The sequence below is a fragment of the Adiantum capillus-veneris genome, chromosome 21 (assembly GCF_014529385.1).
Source record: "Adiantum capillus-veneris isolate H3 chromosome 21, ASM1452938v2, whole genome shotgun sequence".
In the NCBI taxonomy this organism is placed as follows: Eukaryota; Viridiplantae; Streptophyta; class Polypodiopsida; order Polypodiales; family Pteridaceae; genus Adiantum; species Adiantum capillus-veneris.
This window is the reverse complement of record NC_140951.1, coordinates 79,042,458-79,055,462: the sequence shown is the minus strand read 5'-3', so window position 1 is coordinate 79,055,462 and position 13,005 is coordinate 79,042,458. Positions and strand designations below refer to the sequence as shown.

Genomic DNA, 13,005 nt, shown 5'->3' with positions numbered 1-13,005 from the left:
GCACGCTTGCTCATGCTCACACTCCAAGGCTGCCCTTTGCTTTTCGGCCGCCAAGCGTGCTTGCTCGCACTCACGCTCCAAGTCGGCCTTTCTTTCTGCTTTTCTTTCTTCGCGTTCGCGATCCAATTCTTCTTTTCTTTCTTCGCGCTCGCGCTCCAAGGCAGCGCGTTGCACTTGTTGTAACATCATGTCCATCATTGTCTTGACCAAAGCCTCCATAGGATTTGGTGCAATCCTTGGCATAGATGGAGAAGGGGGAGGGTCGGAAAAACCTCCTGGTGGGAAAAATTCTTCTTCGCCACCTCCATGCGACGTATCCATTCTGCATACACTAAAGTCTTGGGTTCGTAAGTTCACGAGGAACTTGGGTTCTTGTGATTCTTGGGTTCTTGGGTTCTTGAGTTCTTGGAGTTCTTCTTTCGCTTGCAATCTGTGTTAGAGAAGGATCTTCTCTTACCCAAGCTCCTCTCTTTTCCGCGGCCCCACCCTTGGCGGCCTTGCGCTCACACCAAAGTTGCTTTTTCCCACCTCACGTCGATTAGCCGGCCGCTACGTACACGGTACACTCTCAATGAGTGAAAAGAGAAACAAGGGGAGACTAGCAAGCCCTTCTTTCTTGGGTTTCCTGTCACTCTTCAAAAACATGATTAGGAATCGACACGCCGAAGTGGACTTGGGTTACGTATGACCGCAACAAGCAAAAAAAATATGTGGTTCTTTCCTCGAGTGATACAGAACACTGCCAAAGCTCTGATACCAATGTAAGATGCAACGGAAGTGAACGTTGAACTTTGCTCAAGATGAGTGCTCCGAATTGTGCTCAAGGGTTCCTTTTATCTACAGAAGGGAGAGCCTTCCGTTCCTTTAGTGAGAGAGTGCAAATGATCACAAACAATGTGATAAACACTCTGAATGAAGGTGGTGAGACTGAGAGAGAAAGAGAGAGAGAGAGAGAGAAGAATACGACACCAGAATGTTGTCAAACCCTCCTCCAAAGGCCCCACTCTGTATGGCGAGACCGGTCTACTATTGATTGCACAAATCTCTACAATGCAATGGACTTGCCGACGATGTTGACGACGATGAGGACAACAACGAGACGGTTTAAGGGCTGAAATCCGTAAATCTTGTATCTGCTGAATTTTGACTCTATGTCGGTGACAACTACAATGCTACGACGACGCGCTGAAAACGCAGATGCTGAAATCTACGAATAGTGGGCTGAATCTGCAAACGCTTGCTGATCTCACGGTGCGGTGAGGATTTGCTACGAGAAGGTGAGATTTGCAAGGTTTGGGGGCTACGGTACGGATGCTGACTGCTGAAAATGCAAAACGCTGATGCATACAAGTGTTCTGTCGCGGAGAATTTGCAAAACGCTAAGGGATCTGCAATCTGCAAAAACGCTAGGGCTGTTGTTGAGAAAACGCTAGACAAACTGTTGTGAATCTGCAAATGCTAGGCTCATCTGCAAGTTGCAAAACGCTGGGGCTGATCTGCAAATGTTGAAAACGCCAGGCTATTCTTGAGGGCTGAAAACGCTAGGTGTTCCGCCCGGGGGTTCTTGCTGAGAAGGTGCCCTGTCAAGACTTGTGGTCTATGCTGCCTCTTTTGCCAGAAAGTGCTAGCGCTAGGTTTCTTATATAGTGACTTACCAGAATTGCCCAGCCCAGTTTCCCAACAAAGTCACTTATTAAATAATAAGTGAAAAATGGCTAAAATAGGGAAAATAGGTTATGTGCACTGTAAAATGCTCCTGATCGAATTTGATGGTAATGCTGAGGATCATGTTGTGTGCAACCAGAGGATATGCATCTACTGTAAGTGTCTGGACATGCATGGTCTGCAAACAGACTCACAAAAGTGCCAGAACACTTCCTAAGCTAACTGAACTGAACTGAACCCTAGTCATGAAGTAGCTTGTCCACGTGCACATAGGGTTAGATGTGCACCAGACACAAATATACCTCTTGGTGATAGAAAACACTCTTTTAGTGTTGTAGGTAAGTCGATCTTGTAACACTCACACCAATCTTCAGCGGTTAGGTTCCTAAAGAAAGAGACTGACAAATACACATTTCAAAATCTTCAATTTCAGCCTTCATAAGTGTCAGTGCAGATCGTCTTCAAGATGCCCCAATTTGCTTACTTCAAAGAGGGATTTGAGATGACTTTGGGAAAAATTTGTCTTTCATCATGTCCTCGGAGCATAAGGTTTGGTTGATAAAGCACTCCACCATTGCATAGCATTGTCCTTGAGAAAAGCTGCAGATGAGAGATTGTGGATTCTACAGCGTAGTCGCCTAAGATAGAAGATATTGTCAAACGGCTGAAGGGCTTTCTTTCTGTCTCGAACACCAAAGAAGGTAAAGAATTTCACTCTGGACCGCCATCCTTGAAAGCCTAAGGTTGAGGAGGAGGAGTGGCGATTGCTGGTATAAGGATGATACTCAAAATAGTTGTGTCAATATGAATACTCTGACGTTGGAAGCGGAGGAGGTAACCGAGGCGTAAGTGCAAGTGTAGGTCCTACTACCATGTGGCGAAAACGCCCCCAAGTGAAATAGAGGTGGATTCCCCCAGTTTCTGAGTAGAAGCTGTGGAATTTCCAGGTGGATTTTGACGGTGAAACCGGTTGCTTGAATTGAGGATTCAGATAGTTCAGAGATTGTGGAAATTTCTGCAAATGTGGTAAACTTCCTTGTGGGTGCTTCAAAAGCAGGTTCAATGACAAGAAACTTTGTATATTCTTCACACTCCATAATTATTCCAATTGCAAAATCTGTGAGGACCACTTTGCTTGGTGAAGAAGCAAAATGCTGAGCTCTGATACTTGTATGACTGGCTGGCAGCACGTGCCAACGATAAATCATTGGAAAAGAACCAATGACTTTAGAGACGACACTTAAGAGTGTTGGTCCCCAAAAACCATCTTGGGAGTATTTGTTTATTATGTTATCAAACTGTCACCATTACGACTGCTCTGTGTGTACGCACAACTCTAAACCGGGTTACTACTGAGGCCATGCCTTCGATTTTATAGGCACCTGGCAGAAAAGAAGTTTAAAAAATCACCTGCCCTTCATGCAAGCTGGAGTACAGTGGGGAGTGTAAACAAGGACTGTTGGTAGCATACTAGTAGGCCTTCTTAGCCAAAACATCGTCTTTTCTTAAATGGAAAGAGGGGCATGTCGACCAATGAAAAGAACCATCCCCACCCAGTATGACAATTGACATTGAAATTTGAAAATCCTCCACATACAACCATCAGCAAGTATATCGATAAACCATTTTCTTAAATGGAAAGAGGGGCATGTCGACCAATGAAAAGAACCATCCCCACCCAGTATGACAATTGACATTGAAATTTGGACATCTTCCACATACGACCATCAGCAAGGATATTGATAAACCACCATACCTGGACTTCGTAGTATTCCCTTCCATCATTAGCCATTTTCGAGCTGGCAGAAACAATTTTCGACTCTCGGCGGACTCCAATGCGTGTGGACATGAACTCTGTGAGGTATTGCTTCAAAACCTTCTGGGCAGCTTGATCAGGAGACCCAAGATCGCTCACCTCCTTGAACCGCGACGACGAAGGAGAGCTTATCTCCACAGATACATTCTCATCCAGATGCACCGGATCCCTGAAAAACACATCGGCTCCTGCACCGCGCACTTGAATCCACGCCTGGGGATAGCTAAACGCGTACCCATCAAATGTGTCAATGTGTCTTGCGAAGCGTGAGCCCTCAGCTGCCACTGGAACTGGTTGTAGAATAGGAAAGGCCAAACCCAACCCCAGCCCTAAACCTAATTCTAACAGGTTTCTGCGAGATACTGAGAGGACAGGCTTCGGTTGAGAGTGGCTAGCAGGGAGGCGTGAGGTACCTCGATGGGAAAGCAAAGTGGCATGAATAGCTCCTTTGCACCGAGGAGTGAGGCTCGGAGTATCAACAGAGCGGACCCCCCGGCCGTAGCTGCGACAAGCAGCCATTGCGAAAGCTCGCAAGATAAGGCTTACGCACCACCTTCATTTCTGGCCTGCCAAACTTGTCTTTGTAATTTGTAGTTGGGGTGTGTTTTGATTTAGTTCAAACGCCCTTTGTAATTTGTACTAAGGCCCCTGTCACGCTTGGACAGGCGGCCACACCGCTTTTTGAAACGTGGCCAGGCAAATGCTGTCACATTGGGTCATCACCTAAATGATGCCCACGGGCCACGTTTCTCAACTAATTGGCTGTAACCAGATGGTAGAGCGTCCACATTTCAAACTGACAAGCAAAGCTCAAAACTTCTACTATTCGCTCGTGTGCATGCTTTTATGCGAGGCAGGTAGACGAGACTTCCGAGGAATAGGTGGGAAAGTCAGGATGGAGGTGAGTGGAAGCAAGGGAAAACACAGAGTGCACCCATGATAGCATCTTTTAATGAGTCTAAGCTGAGCAATGTCATCAACATAGTCGAGGACCTATCCAAGTGGTTTACGACAGATGATATCATTGACGTCTATGAAATAATGGATTCAAATCACACTAGCCTCCCTTTTGAGGCGTTGTTGAATTCTACGTGTGTAATGCCAAGGGCAAACCCAGGGGAGGACACGGACCCAGGCCAAGGGTCGGCTGCTAAGTGTGGACAAGGGATTCTAAATCTGGATGGCCAAGGGCTTATATAAAGGGTAGTAGGGTGAAGAATCTTCAACGCAATTCCCTGGGTTCTTAGATTGGTATCAGAGCTCACGGGAAAGGGGCTCTATGGAGGAGAGGGAAAGACTTGCATGGTGTTAACCCTCACGCACATTCCTATCACCTAAGACAGACGCCGTATTATTTATTTGGTAGAGTCAGGTACCGGGCTTGTCGTTCCAATAGGAAAAGGGTAAGAGTGATCGCCGATGAGAGGCGCACTCTAACTGGAACATTCAAGGGATTAGTCGGCTAAGCATGGGCGCCCAAGTGTGAATGGGGCGAGCTCATATAAAAGTCAACTAAACCTAAAATTCACTTATTCTTTCATTTGTGCAATTGAAGAGTGCTCTTGCTCCATCTCCATCTTCTTCTTCTTCACCTCTTTGTGTGTGTGTGTGTGTGTGTGTGTGTGTGTGTGTGTGTGTGAGAGAGAGAGAGAGAGTGTGTATGTGTGATCGAGCATTGCGACGACGGCGAAGCGATTGAACGCGACGCAGCGGCGGCTCCTTCTTCTTCGCGGCAAGGAATCCTCCACGACAGCAAGCGTAGAGCGGTGAGTGATACACCATCACCATCTTTGAGCTTACTAGTTTAGGCTAGTTGCGTGCTTGGAGCCATTTGTGGCTTGCACACAGTGTATCGGAAAGTTCCTTGCCTTAACACGTGCGACAGACGCGCACATTTTGGCGTCGCTGCTGGGGAACGCCATACACTAAGCTTGAATGGCACTCTGTGCTTCTTTGTGGTTGGTGTAATTTCAATTGTAGGAAAGGTAGAGAAGGAAGGTGTGTGTGTTGAGAAGAAGGAGTTTGTTTTGGTACTATGTATTTCTTTGTTAATGAGGTTTTGAAAGGTCCAATGTTTTGTTTTCTTTGTGATAAGGTGTTAGTATTAAGGTTGTAGATCCATAATGTTAGTTCTGTGTAAAGTACAGTAAGAAGGAAGTAGATCTGTTAGAGCTAACGAAGTGTGTTAGTGTGTAACAGTAGGTGTATTAGTTGTAAGTAGGTAGGTAGAGTGTGTGTGTGCTCGCACGCAGGCCACGACGATCTTATCCCAAAAAATATAATAATAATAATAATAATAATAATTTAAAAGTAGGACCGAGATCGAAAATATCTCCCAGACCGAAGCCTAGACCCAAGCTCAAGCTCACACTCAGGCTCAGGCCTCAGTCGCTCTTTAAAATTACATATTTTAGCTTCATACGTAGCTAAAAATCGACTTTTTTGAAGACCAATGGAGCTTCAGGTGACCGAATATTGTGTTGTAAAGCACACCGCGACCCTCTGAGTGATACGCTCGTTTTGAGCTATCACACACTTTAATAAAAAAACCGATCATTAAAAAACATTAAAAATATCAAAAAACGAGTGAAAACGGACGCCTAAAAAAGTAAGCGGTTAACCTTCGAGGTTATTCGCCGATGCTTGTAGGGTGCCAAAGGCACGTGCATCTACGCTTTGGTCATGTGCTAGAGACGGAGCAACTAGAGAGAATTTCGACTTACGCGAGTTCTCAATATCTACCTACCTTAGGTTCCGGGCCCTCGACGGGGACCCAAGGTAGTACAAACCAAGACCTGAACATAGCGGCTAGTGACTCTTCCTCTGACTACGACGTCATGGAGGGTTTCCTAATGCCTAATACCGATAGCTCAAGCCAAGACATGCATGCCATGGGCCCGCGGTCCGGGCCGAGCGTGCTTAGCCGCTTGAAGGAAACCTTTAGTAGAGCCACTCGCTCCGAACATGGAGCTAATGATGTAAATGAGGGGGGTGGGGAAGTAAATTCGCCATTCATGACCAATGTAGACCCTATGCCCTTAGAGAGTGTGCACGTGAATACTCCATTCATTGCACCCCTAGACTCTTCAAAGTTATTTCCCTCGGAGGTTACATTACCTGTTGGTAGAAGCCTTACCGAAGTGCAAGAGGTTGAGCAATATATCATCGTGGCTAGGGAAAAGGAAATCGAGAGCTTACTCAAGGCGGAGCAACGAAGAGAGTTAAAAGCGAAAGCCCGTATGTTAATATCCTTGCTAGGAGAGCAAGCGAGTGCTCCTGACTTAGCAACCGCTAAGAGCCAACCCCTAGAAAGCAACATTGCATCTAGCTCAAAGGACACCCCTAGCACCTCAATCCTAGATGGAGCGTTCTTAAATGAGAACTAGGAGTACAAACTACAAACGAAAACTCTAACCGACCTATACACAGGTCACACCTATCATGTGGGTTGGTTAGATGTCCTACAATCCACAATGGGTGCTACTAGTATGGAGGATCAACAAAAAAGAGTTTGTGAGGTCATCCATAGGTTCATTGAGTTAGCGAGACAGAACAAGGGGATCAGCATGCCTTCAATGGGTCTCATGAGATTCTTGGATACAGGAAAGGCTAAACAATCGACCTTATCGCAAATGGAGACTCCCTCAGTAATTCCGATGGATCCCCCATATGTTGTTTTGCCAGGGGTCTCGGTGCAATCTGAGCCCACAAGTGATACCTTTACCTTTCCAAGTCTAGCTCATCTTTCCCTTGATGACACCACGGCTACCATGCCTACCCCAATGATGGGCATGCCGAGAAACACGCCATGGACCTCATTTGTTAGTAAAGCACCACTACATGGTAGCTCATGGGTCCTTGTACTCATGTAGTCCCTACCCCTCCCATTGTTTCAACAGCCTGTGCTCCACAACCACAACACCCAAGTTCTTATTTCCATGGGACTATACCGGCTAGCATTAGCATGTCACATCCGATGTCTGCTATGCCTAGGGCCACACATATGAACTTTGGGCCACCACATGGCACAACATCGTACCCAACGTGAAACCCAAGGGCTTCCTATGTGCCAAGCCCAATGCCAATACCTACTCCACATGTAGTCTCTGGAGCACCTTCACCCACGGTGCCTGCTCACTTAGGTGACTTGGCAACATTTGCTCAAGCTATCGGTCGATCTATTGTTGAGAATATGCGTAAAACGCCTGATAGAGAACCTAGAAGTAAAGCAGTACAAATAGCCAAGCTCACACAAATATTTAGTGGAGACGGGGATGTGAGAAAGCATATCGAAGTGTTTGAACAAATATGCAATTCTCTAGGAGAACACAATGACCTGCATAAGAGTAATGCTTTAAGCCTAACCTTAAGTGGAAAGGCAGGGGATTGGTATAGAACCCTAAGGGTGGAAGAAAAAACGATTTACCTTACTCTTAGGAGACTATTCTTGAAAGAATACATACAAGAGGGAGTGCTTTGGGGTGTAGCCTCTCAGCTCCAGAAAGCCCAACGAGAGGAAGGAGAGTCGGTGAGAGACTTTATTAGTTGCTTGAAGCATTTGAATTCACGTTGTAATCCAAATGAACGCTTCAACAATAACCAATTGCTTGATAGATTCATAATTAGGGGATTACGACATGAGGATATCTACAATGGCCTAGTCATTAGAGGTATCACCACTTGGGAAGCAGTCACCACCAATGCGATCCAATTGGAGGATAATATAATGATTCAAGGAGAAAGAGTGTCTGTTGAGCATAAATCTATTAGCTTGCAAGCATCGGGGCATCATCCAATGACCCTAAAGACTATTGCTAAGGAGCCAAAGATATCTGAAATGACTTTAACAGATCTCACCCAGGCTATTCAAGAGAGTCTTAGAGACAATTGCGCTCCGCAAAACAATCATATGTATCCAAGAAGGGAGCAACAATGGTGCTCAATATGCTATGGACCGCATAGTACCAGTGAATTCCCTACTTTTAGAGTAAAATTCAATGGGAACTGCAATGCCTGTGGGAGGTATGGTCATCAAGCTAAGGATTGCATAGTATTTAAGCGCGCGATGGCCAATAGACCAACCTTAGCATGGACAGACACACCTCAAGTGCCTGCATTGATGCCGGGCCCACCTCTTGAACAAACATCACAACACATGGTCCCTAGGGCCCAAAATGTTGTTCAAACAACACCCTTACCACCTCCAGTGCTAGGACCGCAACCACCACATCCGAGAATCACTTCTATGAATCAAGTGGGTTGTGAGTCATCTATTGCTTGTTTGGAAGGTTGTGAGGAAGATATATATCCTAATATTGCCTATGGGATGGATGTGCTTGAAGAAAGTCCATAATACTACATGGAGGACTATTGGGGACAAGTCAAACCTGTCTATCAAGTCGCTGCTCTTGCTGCAAGAGGCCAAAATTTCAATTACACTGCTAAGAGACCACCTATTCAATGCTATGAGTGTGGAGGTCCACATCGTGTGGCCGAGTGTCCTATTAGGCTACAAAAGAACGCCACACTAATGCAAACCCATCAAGTGAGCACGTCTACAATGCCAATACTCATGTGTAATCAATTTGGCATAGATCATTTGATTGCCCAATGTCCAAATAATCCAAATGCACCGAAGATCACGCCCTTAAACTTGATTGAAGTTACCGAGGAGCCATCACAAAGTACACCTGTGGTACCAGTAAACGTACTCACACGATCGATGCTCCAAAAACAAAATTATATTCTTGAGGAAAGAGACACGGCATCAGTTGCCCAATCTCAGAAAAAGAAGAAAACACGAAGGAAGAGATCGCAAAAAGCAGCGAAGTCAGACCCCAGTTCAAAGACCAACATAGGGATTGGTGACGACCCCGTATATATGAACGACGCTGAAGAGGATTCTGATTCAGGTGAAACCATGGAGACCAAAACAACCACTAAGATAGAAACCAACAAGGAAGACCTTCATGAGCCACAATGGCAAGGATCCAAGAAGAAGATAGGAACTTATCCAAACCCTATAGAGGAGATGGAGCGAGTCAAGCAATTAAGGAGTTTGGTAGAAGATATCCAAAGGGATCTAGAACCAGCACCTAGGCAGATCCAGATTACTGTTAACGCTCACGGCTCACGGACACCCCATCACCTACGACGGATGTGTATTATGTATTTGGTAGAGTCAGGTACCGGGCTTGTCGGACCAATAGGAAAAGGGTAAGAGTGATCGCCGATGAGAGGCGCACTCTAACTGGGACATTCAAGGGATTAGTTGGCTAAGCATGGGCGTCCAAGTGTGAATGGGGTGAGCTCATATAAAAGCCAACTAAACCTAAAATTGAGGCATTCTCTCATTTGTGCAATAGAAGAGTGCTCTTGCTCCATCTCCATCTCCATCTTCTTCTTCCTCACCTCCTCGTGTGTGTGTGTGTATGTGTGAGAGAGAGAGAGGGAGAGTGTGTGTGCGATCGAGCATTACGAAGGCACGACGGCGGCGAAGCGGTTGAGCGCGGCACGACTGCAGCTTCTTCTTCATCGCGGCGAGGAATCCTCCACGGCAGGAGCATAGAGCGGTGAGTGACACACCATTGCCCTCTTTTGAGCTTGCTAGATTAGTCTTGTTGTGTGCTTGGAGCCATTTGTGGCTCGCACACGGTGTATCGGCAAGTCCCTTGCTTCGACAGTGTGGCAAGGAGCGCACATTTTTGGCGCCGTTGCCGGGGAATCGCCCTGCACTAAGCCCAAGAGGCACTTTGTGCTTCTCCTATGAGTTGTTTGTAGTAGGAAAGAAGAGGAAGAGGAATGAGTTGTTTTTCTGTATGTTGTTAATTTCTGTGTTGTCTGCAAGTTCTGTGATTTCTGCATAATGTTGTGTTTTCTGTTTGCACACAGTCTTTGCACAATTAGTAGTCGTTAGCTTGGTTGCAGTGAATGAATAAGCAGGAAGGCAGTTAGCAATTTCTGTTTGCACACAGTTCTGCACACAGTTTTCTGTCAAGGTTTGGCTGCACACAGTGTTTGCACAACAGGTAGCGATAGAGGAAGTAGGTGGACAGTTAGCTCACTGTCAGCAAGCAGGTAACATATTAGTTAGTAGATTAGTTAATGGTTAGCAACACTGTTAGTAAGTAGATAAGGTAGTGAGCTGTCGGTGAGCTGTGAGCTGGGAGGTTAGGTAGGTGAGAGTGTGTGTGGCCAAGAAAGGGTCACCAAATCCGCGTGCGGTCGTCGCCCAAAAAAACAAAAATAATAATAAAAAAACCGAAAATATTTAAGCGCGAGTGACTGGGGGGGCTACACTAAAATTTTGATCGGGATCGGGATCATTTCCCCAAGCCCAAGCCCAAGCCCAAGCCCAAGCCCAGGCCTCAGTCCACAGTCTTATGACATATATTAGACTCACTCTGATATATATACCCTACCCCCTCAAGAGGGAATGAGAGCATGTGGGGCAAGTCCTCCACTCTCCTCCCTTCTCTTCCCACTTGCACCCTTAGACTTTCTAATTCGGACCTAGTTCCCTACTAGAAATTGACGGTTTTAGGGATTCCGAGGGCATAAAGTGACCAAACGGAGGGCTGTAAAGCACAGCACGTCCCTCTGATCGAGACGCTCGTTTTGAGCTATCATACGTTCTATTCTATAGCTGGGTTAGAAAAAAAGCACCAAAAAATCAAAAAATAAGAAAAGACGGGTTGCAAAACACCCAAAATTACTAGGTGAGCAGCCTTCACGGGCCCTCACTGACACTTCTAGGGGATCCAAGTCATATGAACCTACGCTCTAGACGAGTGTTAGAGCACGAGCATATTGGTAGTGCCTCCATTTACACGGGCACCCATTATTCCTCCACCCTAGGTTCTGGACCTTCGGCCGGGACTCAAGGTAGCGCGACCCAAGATCCTCATATTGCGTCTAGTGATTCTTCCTCTGACTACGAAGTCATGGAGGGGTATCCTACACCAAACCCTGATAGTTCAAGTCAAGACATGCATGTCATGGGCCCACGGTCTGGGTCCAACGTGTTTAGCCGCTTAAAAGAGACCCTTAGTAGAGCTACTCGCTCCGAACATGCGGTTAATGAAATAAATGAAGGGAGTGGGGAAGTAAATTCGTCATTCATGCCTAAAATGGACCCTATGCTTCTTGAGAGTGTGCATGTGAATGTTCCATCCACTGCACCTCCGGATCCTTTAGGACTATCTCCCTCTGAGGTTTTACTACCCGATGGTAGGAGTCTTGCTGAAGTGCAAGAGATCGAACGCTATATGCAAGCAACAAGGGAGAGGGAAATTGAGAACCTACGAGGGCTAGAACAAAGTCGAGCCCTGAAAGCAAAGGCTCCTATGACAACAATCATGCCAGCCGAGCAACCGAGTGCTCCCAAGGTAGCAGTCACGGAGGGGCAAGCTATGGGGAGCAATAATGCTTCCACTTCAAGGGAAACCTCCAGCACGCTAGGCCTAGATGGGATATTCCTAAACTAAAATTGGGAGTATGACCTACAAGCAGAAGCTTTCACTGATCGGTACACAGGACACACCTATCATGTGGGTTGGTTAGATGTTCTACAATCCACATCGGGTGCTACTAGCATAGATGAGCAACAACAGAAAGTTTGTGATGTCCTCCATATGATTGTCGAGTTAGAAAGACAAAACACAGGGATCAACATGCCTTCAACAGGACTAATGAGATTCTTGGATACGGGAAAGGCCAACCAACCAACCCTGTCACAAATGGAGACTCCCTCAGTGAGCCCCATTGATCCTCCATATGTTGTTTCGCCAGGAGCCTCAGTACAATCTGAGCCCACAAGTGGCAGCTTTACCTTCCCAAATCTAGCTCATCTTTCTCTTAATGACACTACGGCTACCATGCATATCCCAGTGGTGAGCATGACAAGAAGTACACCATAGAGCTCATTTGTTAATACTGCGTCGATGCCTAGTAGCACAGTGCCCCCAACTATACCTACATGTATGTATCAATCATGTGCACCTGTCGTACCTCAGCCTCATGTAGCTCCTACACCTCCGATTATTCCAAGAGCTTACAATCCACAATGGAATTATCCAAGCTCTTATACAAGTGGAGCCATGCCATTTAATAATAACATGCCATATCAGGCACCCCCTATGCCTAGGGCCACGCTTGTAAACTTTGGACCACCGTCTAGTACACCACCATACTAATTTGGGACCCAAGAGCCGCGCGTATGCCAAGGCCAAGGCCAACTCCCATCTCACATGTGGTTCCAGGAGCACATACACCCATTATACCTGCTCAAATAGGAGATTTGGCAGCATTTGCTCAAACTATCGGTCGCTCTATTGCGGAAAACATGCGTAGTGCACCTGATAGAGAGCCTAGGAGCAAGGCAGTTCAAGTAGCTAAGCTCACACAGAAATTCAATGGAGACGGAGATGCTAGAAAGAATATGGAAGTCTTTGAACATGTGTGCGATTCCTTGGAAGAGCACAATGAGCTACATAAGTGTAAGGCTACATAACTGTTCTTAAAAG

At 46.2% G+C, this 13,005-nt stretch overlaps 1 protein-coding gene across 1 annotated transcript in view; it reads right to left on the bottom strand.

The window, feature by feature from the left end:
* PPD1 (Photosystem II reaction center PsbP family protein) overlaps positions 1–4,063 on the bottom strand; it is a 34,247-nt gene extending 30,184 nt beyond the window's left edge. The window contains exon 1 of the mRNA XM_086493839.1: positions 3,422–4,063. Coding sequence (XP_086349965.1) covers positions 3,422–4,000 — 579 coding nt within the window. The 5' untranslated portion in view covers positions 4,001–4,063. The remainder of the gene's footprint in view (positions 1–3,421) is intronic.
* Positions 4,064–13,005: the final 8,942 nt, after the last annotated feature.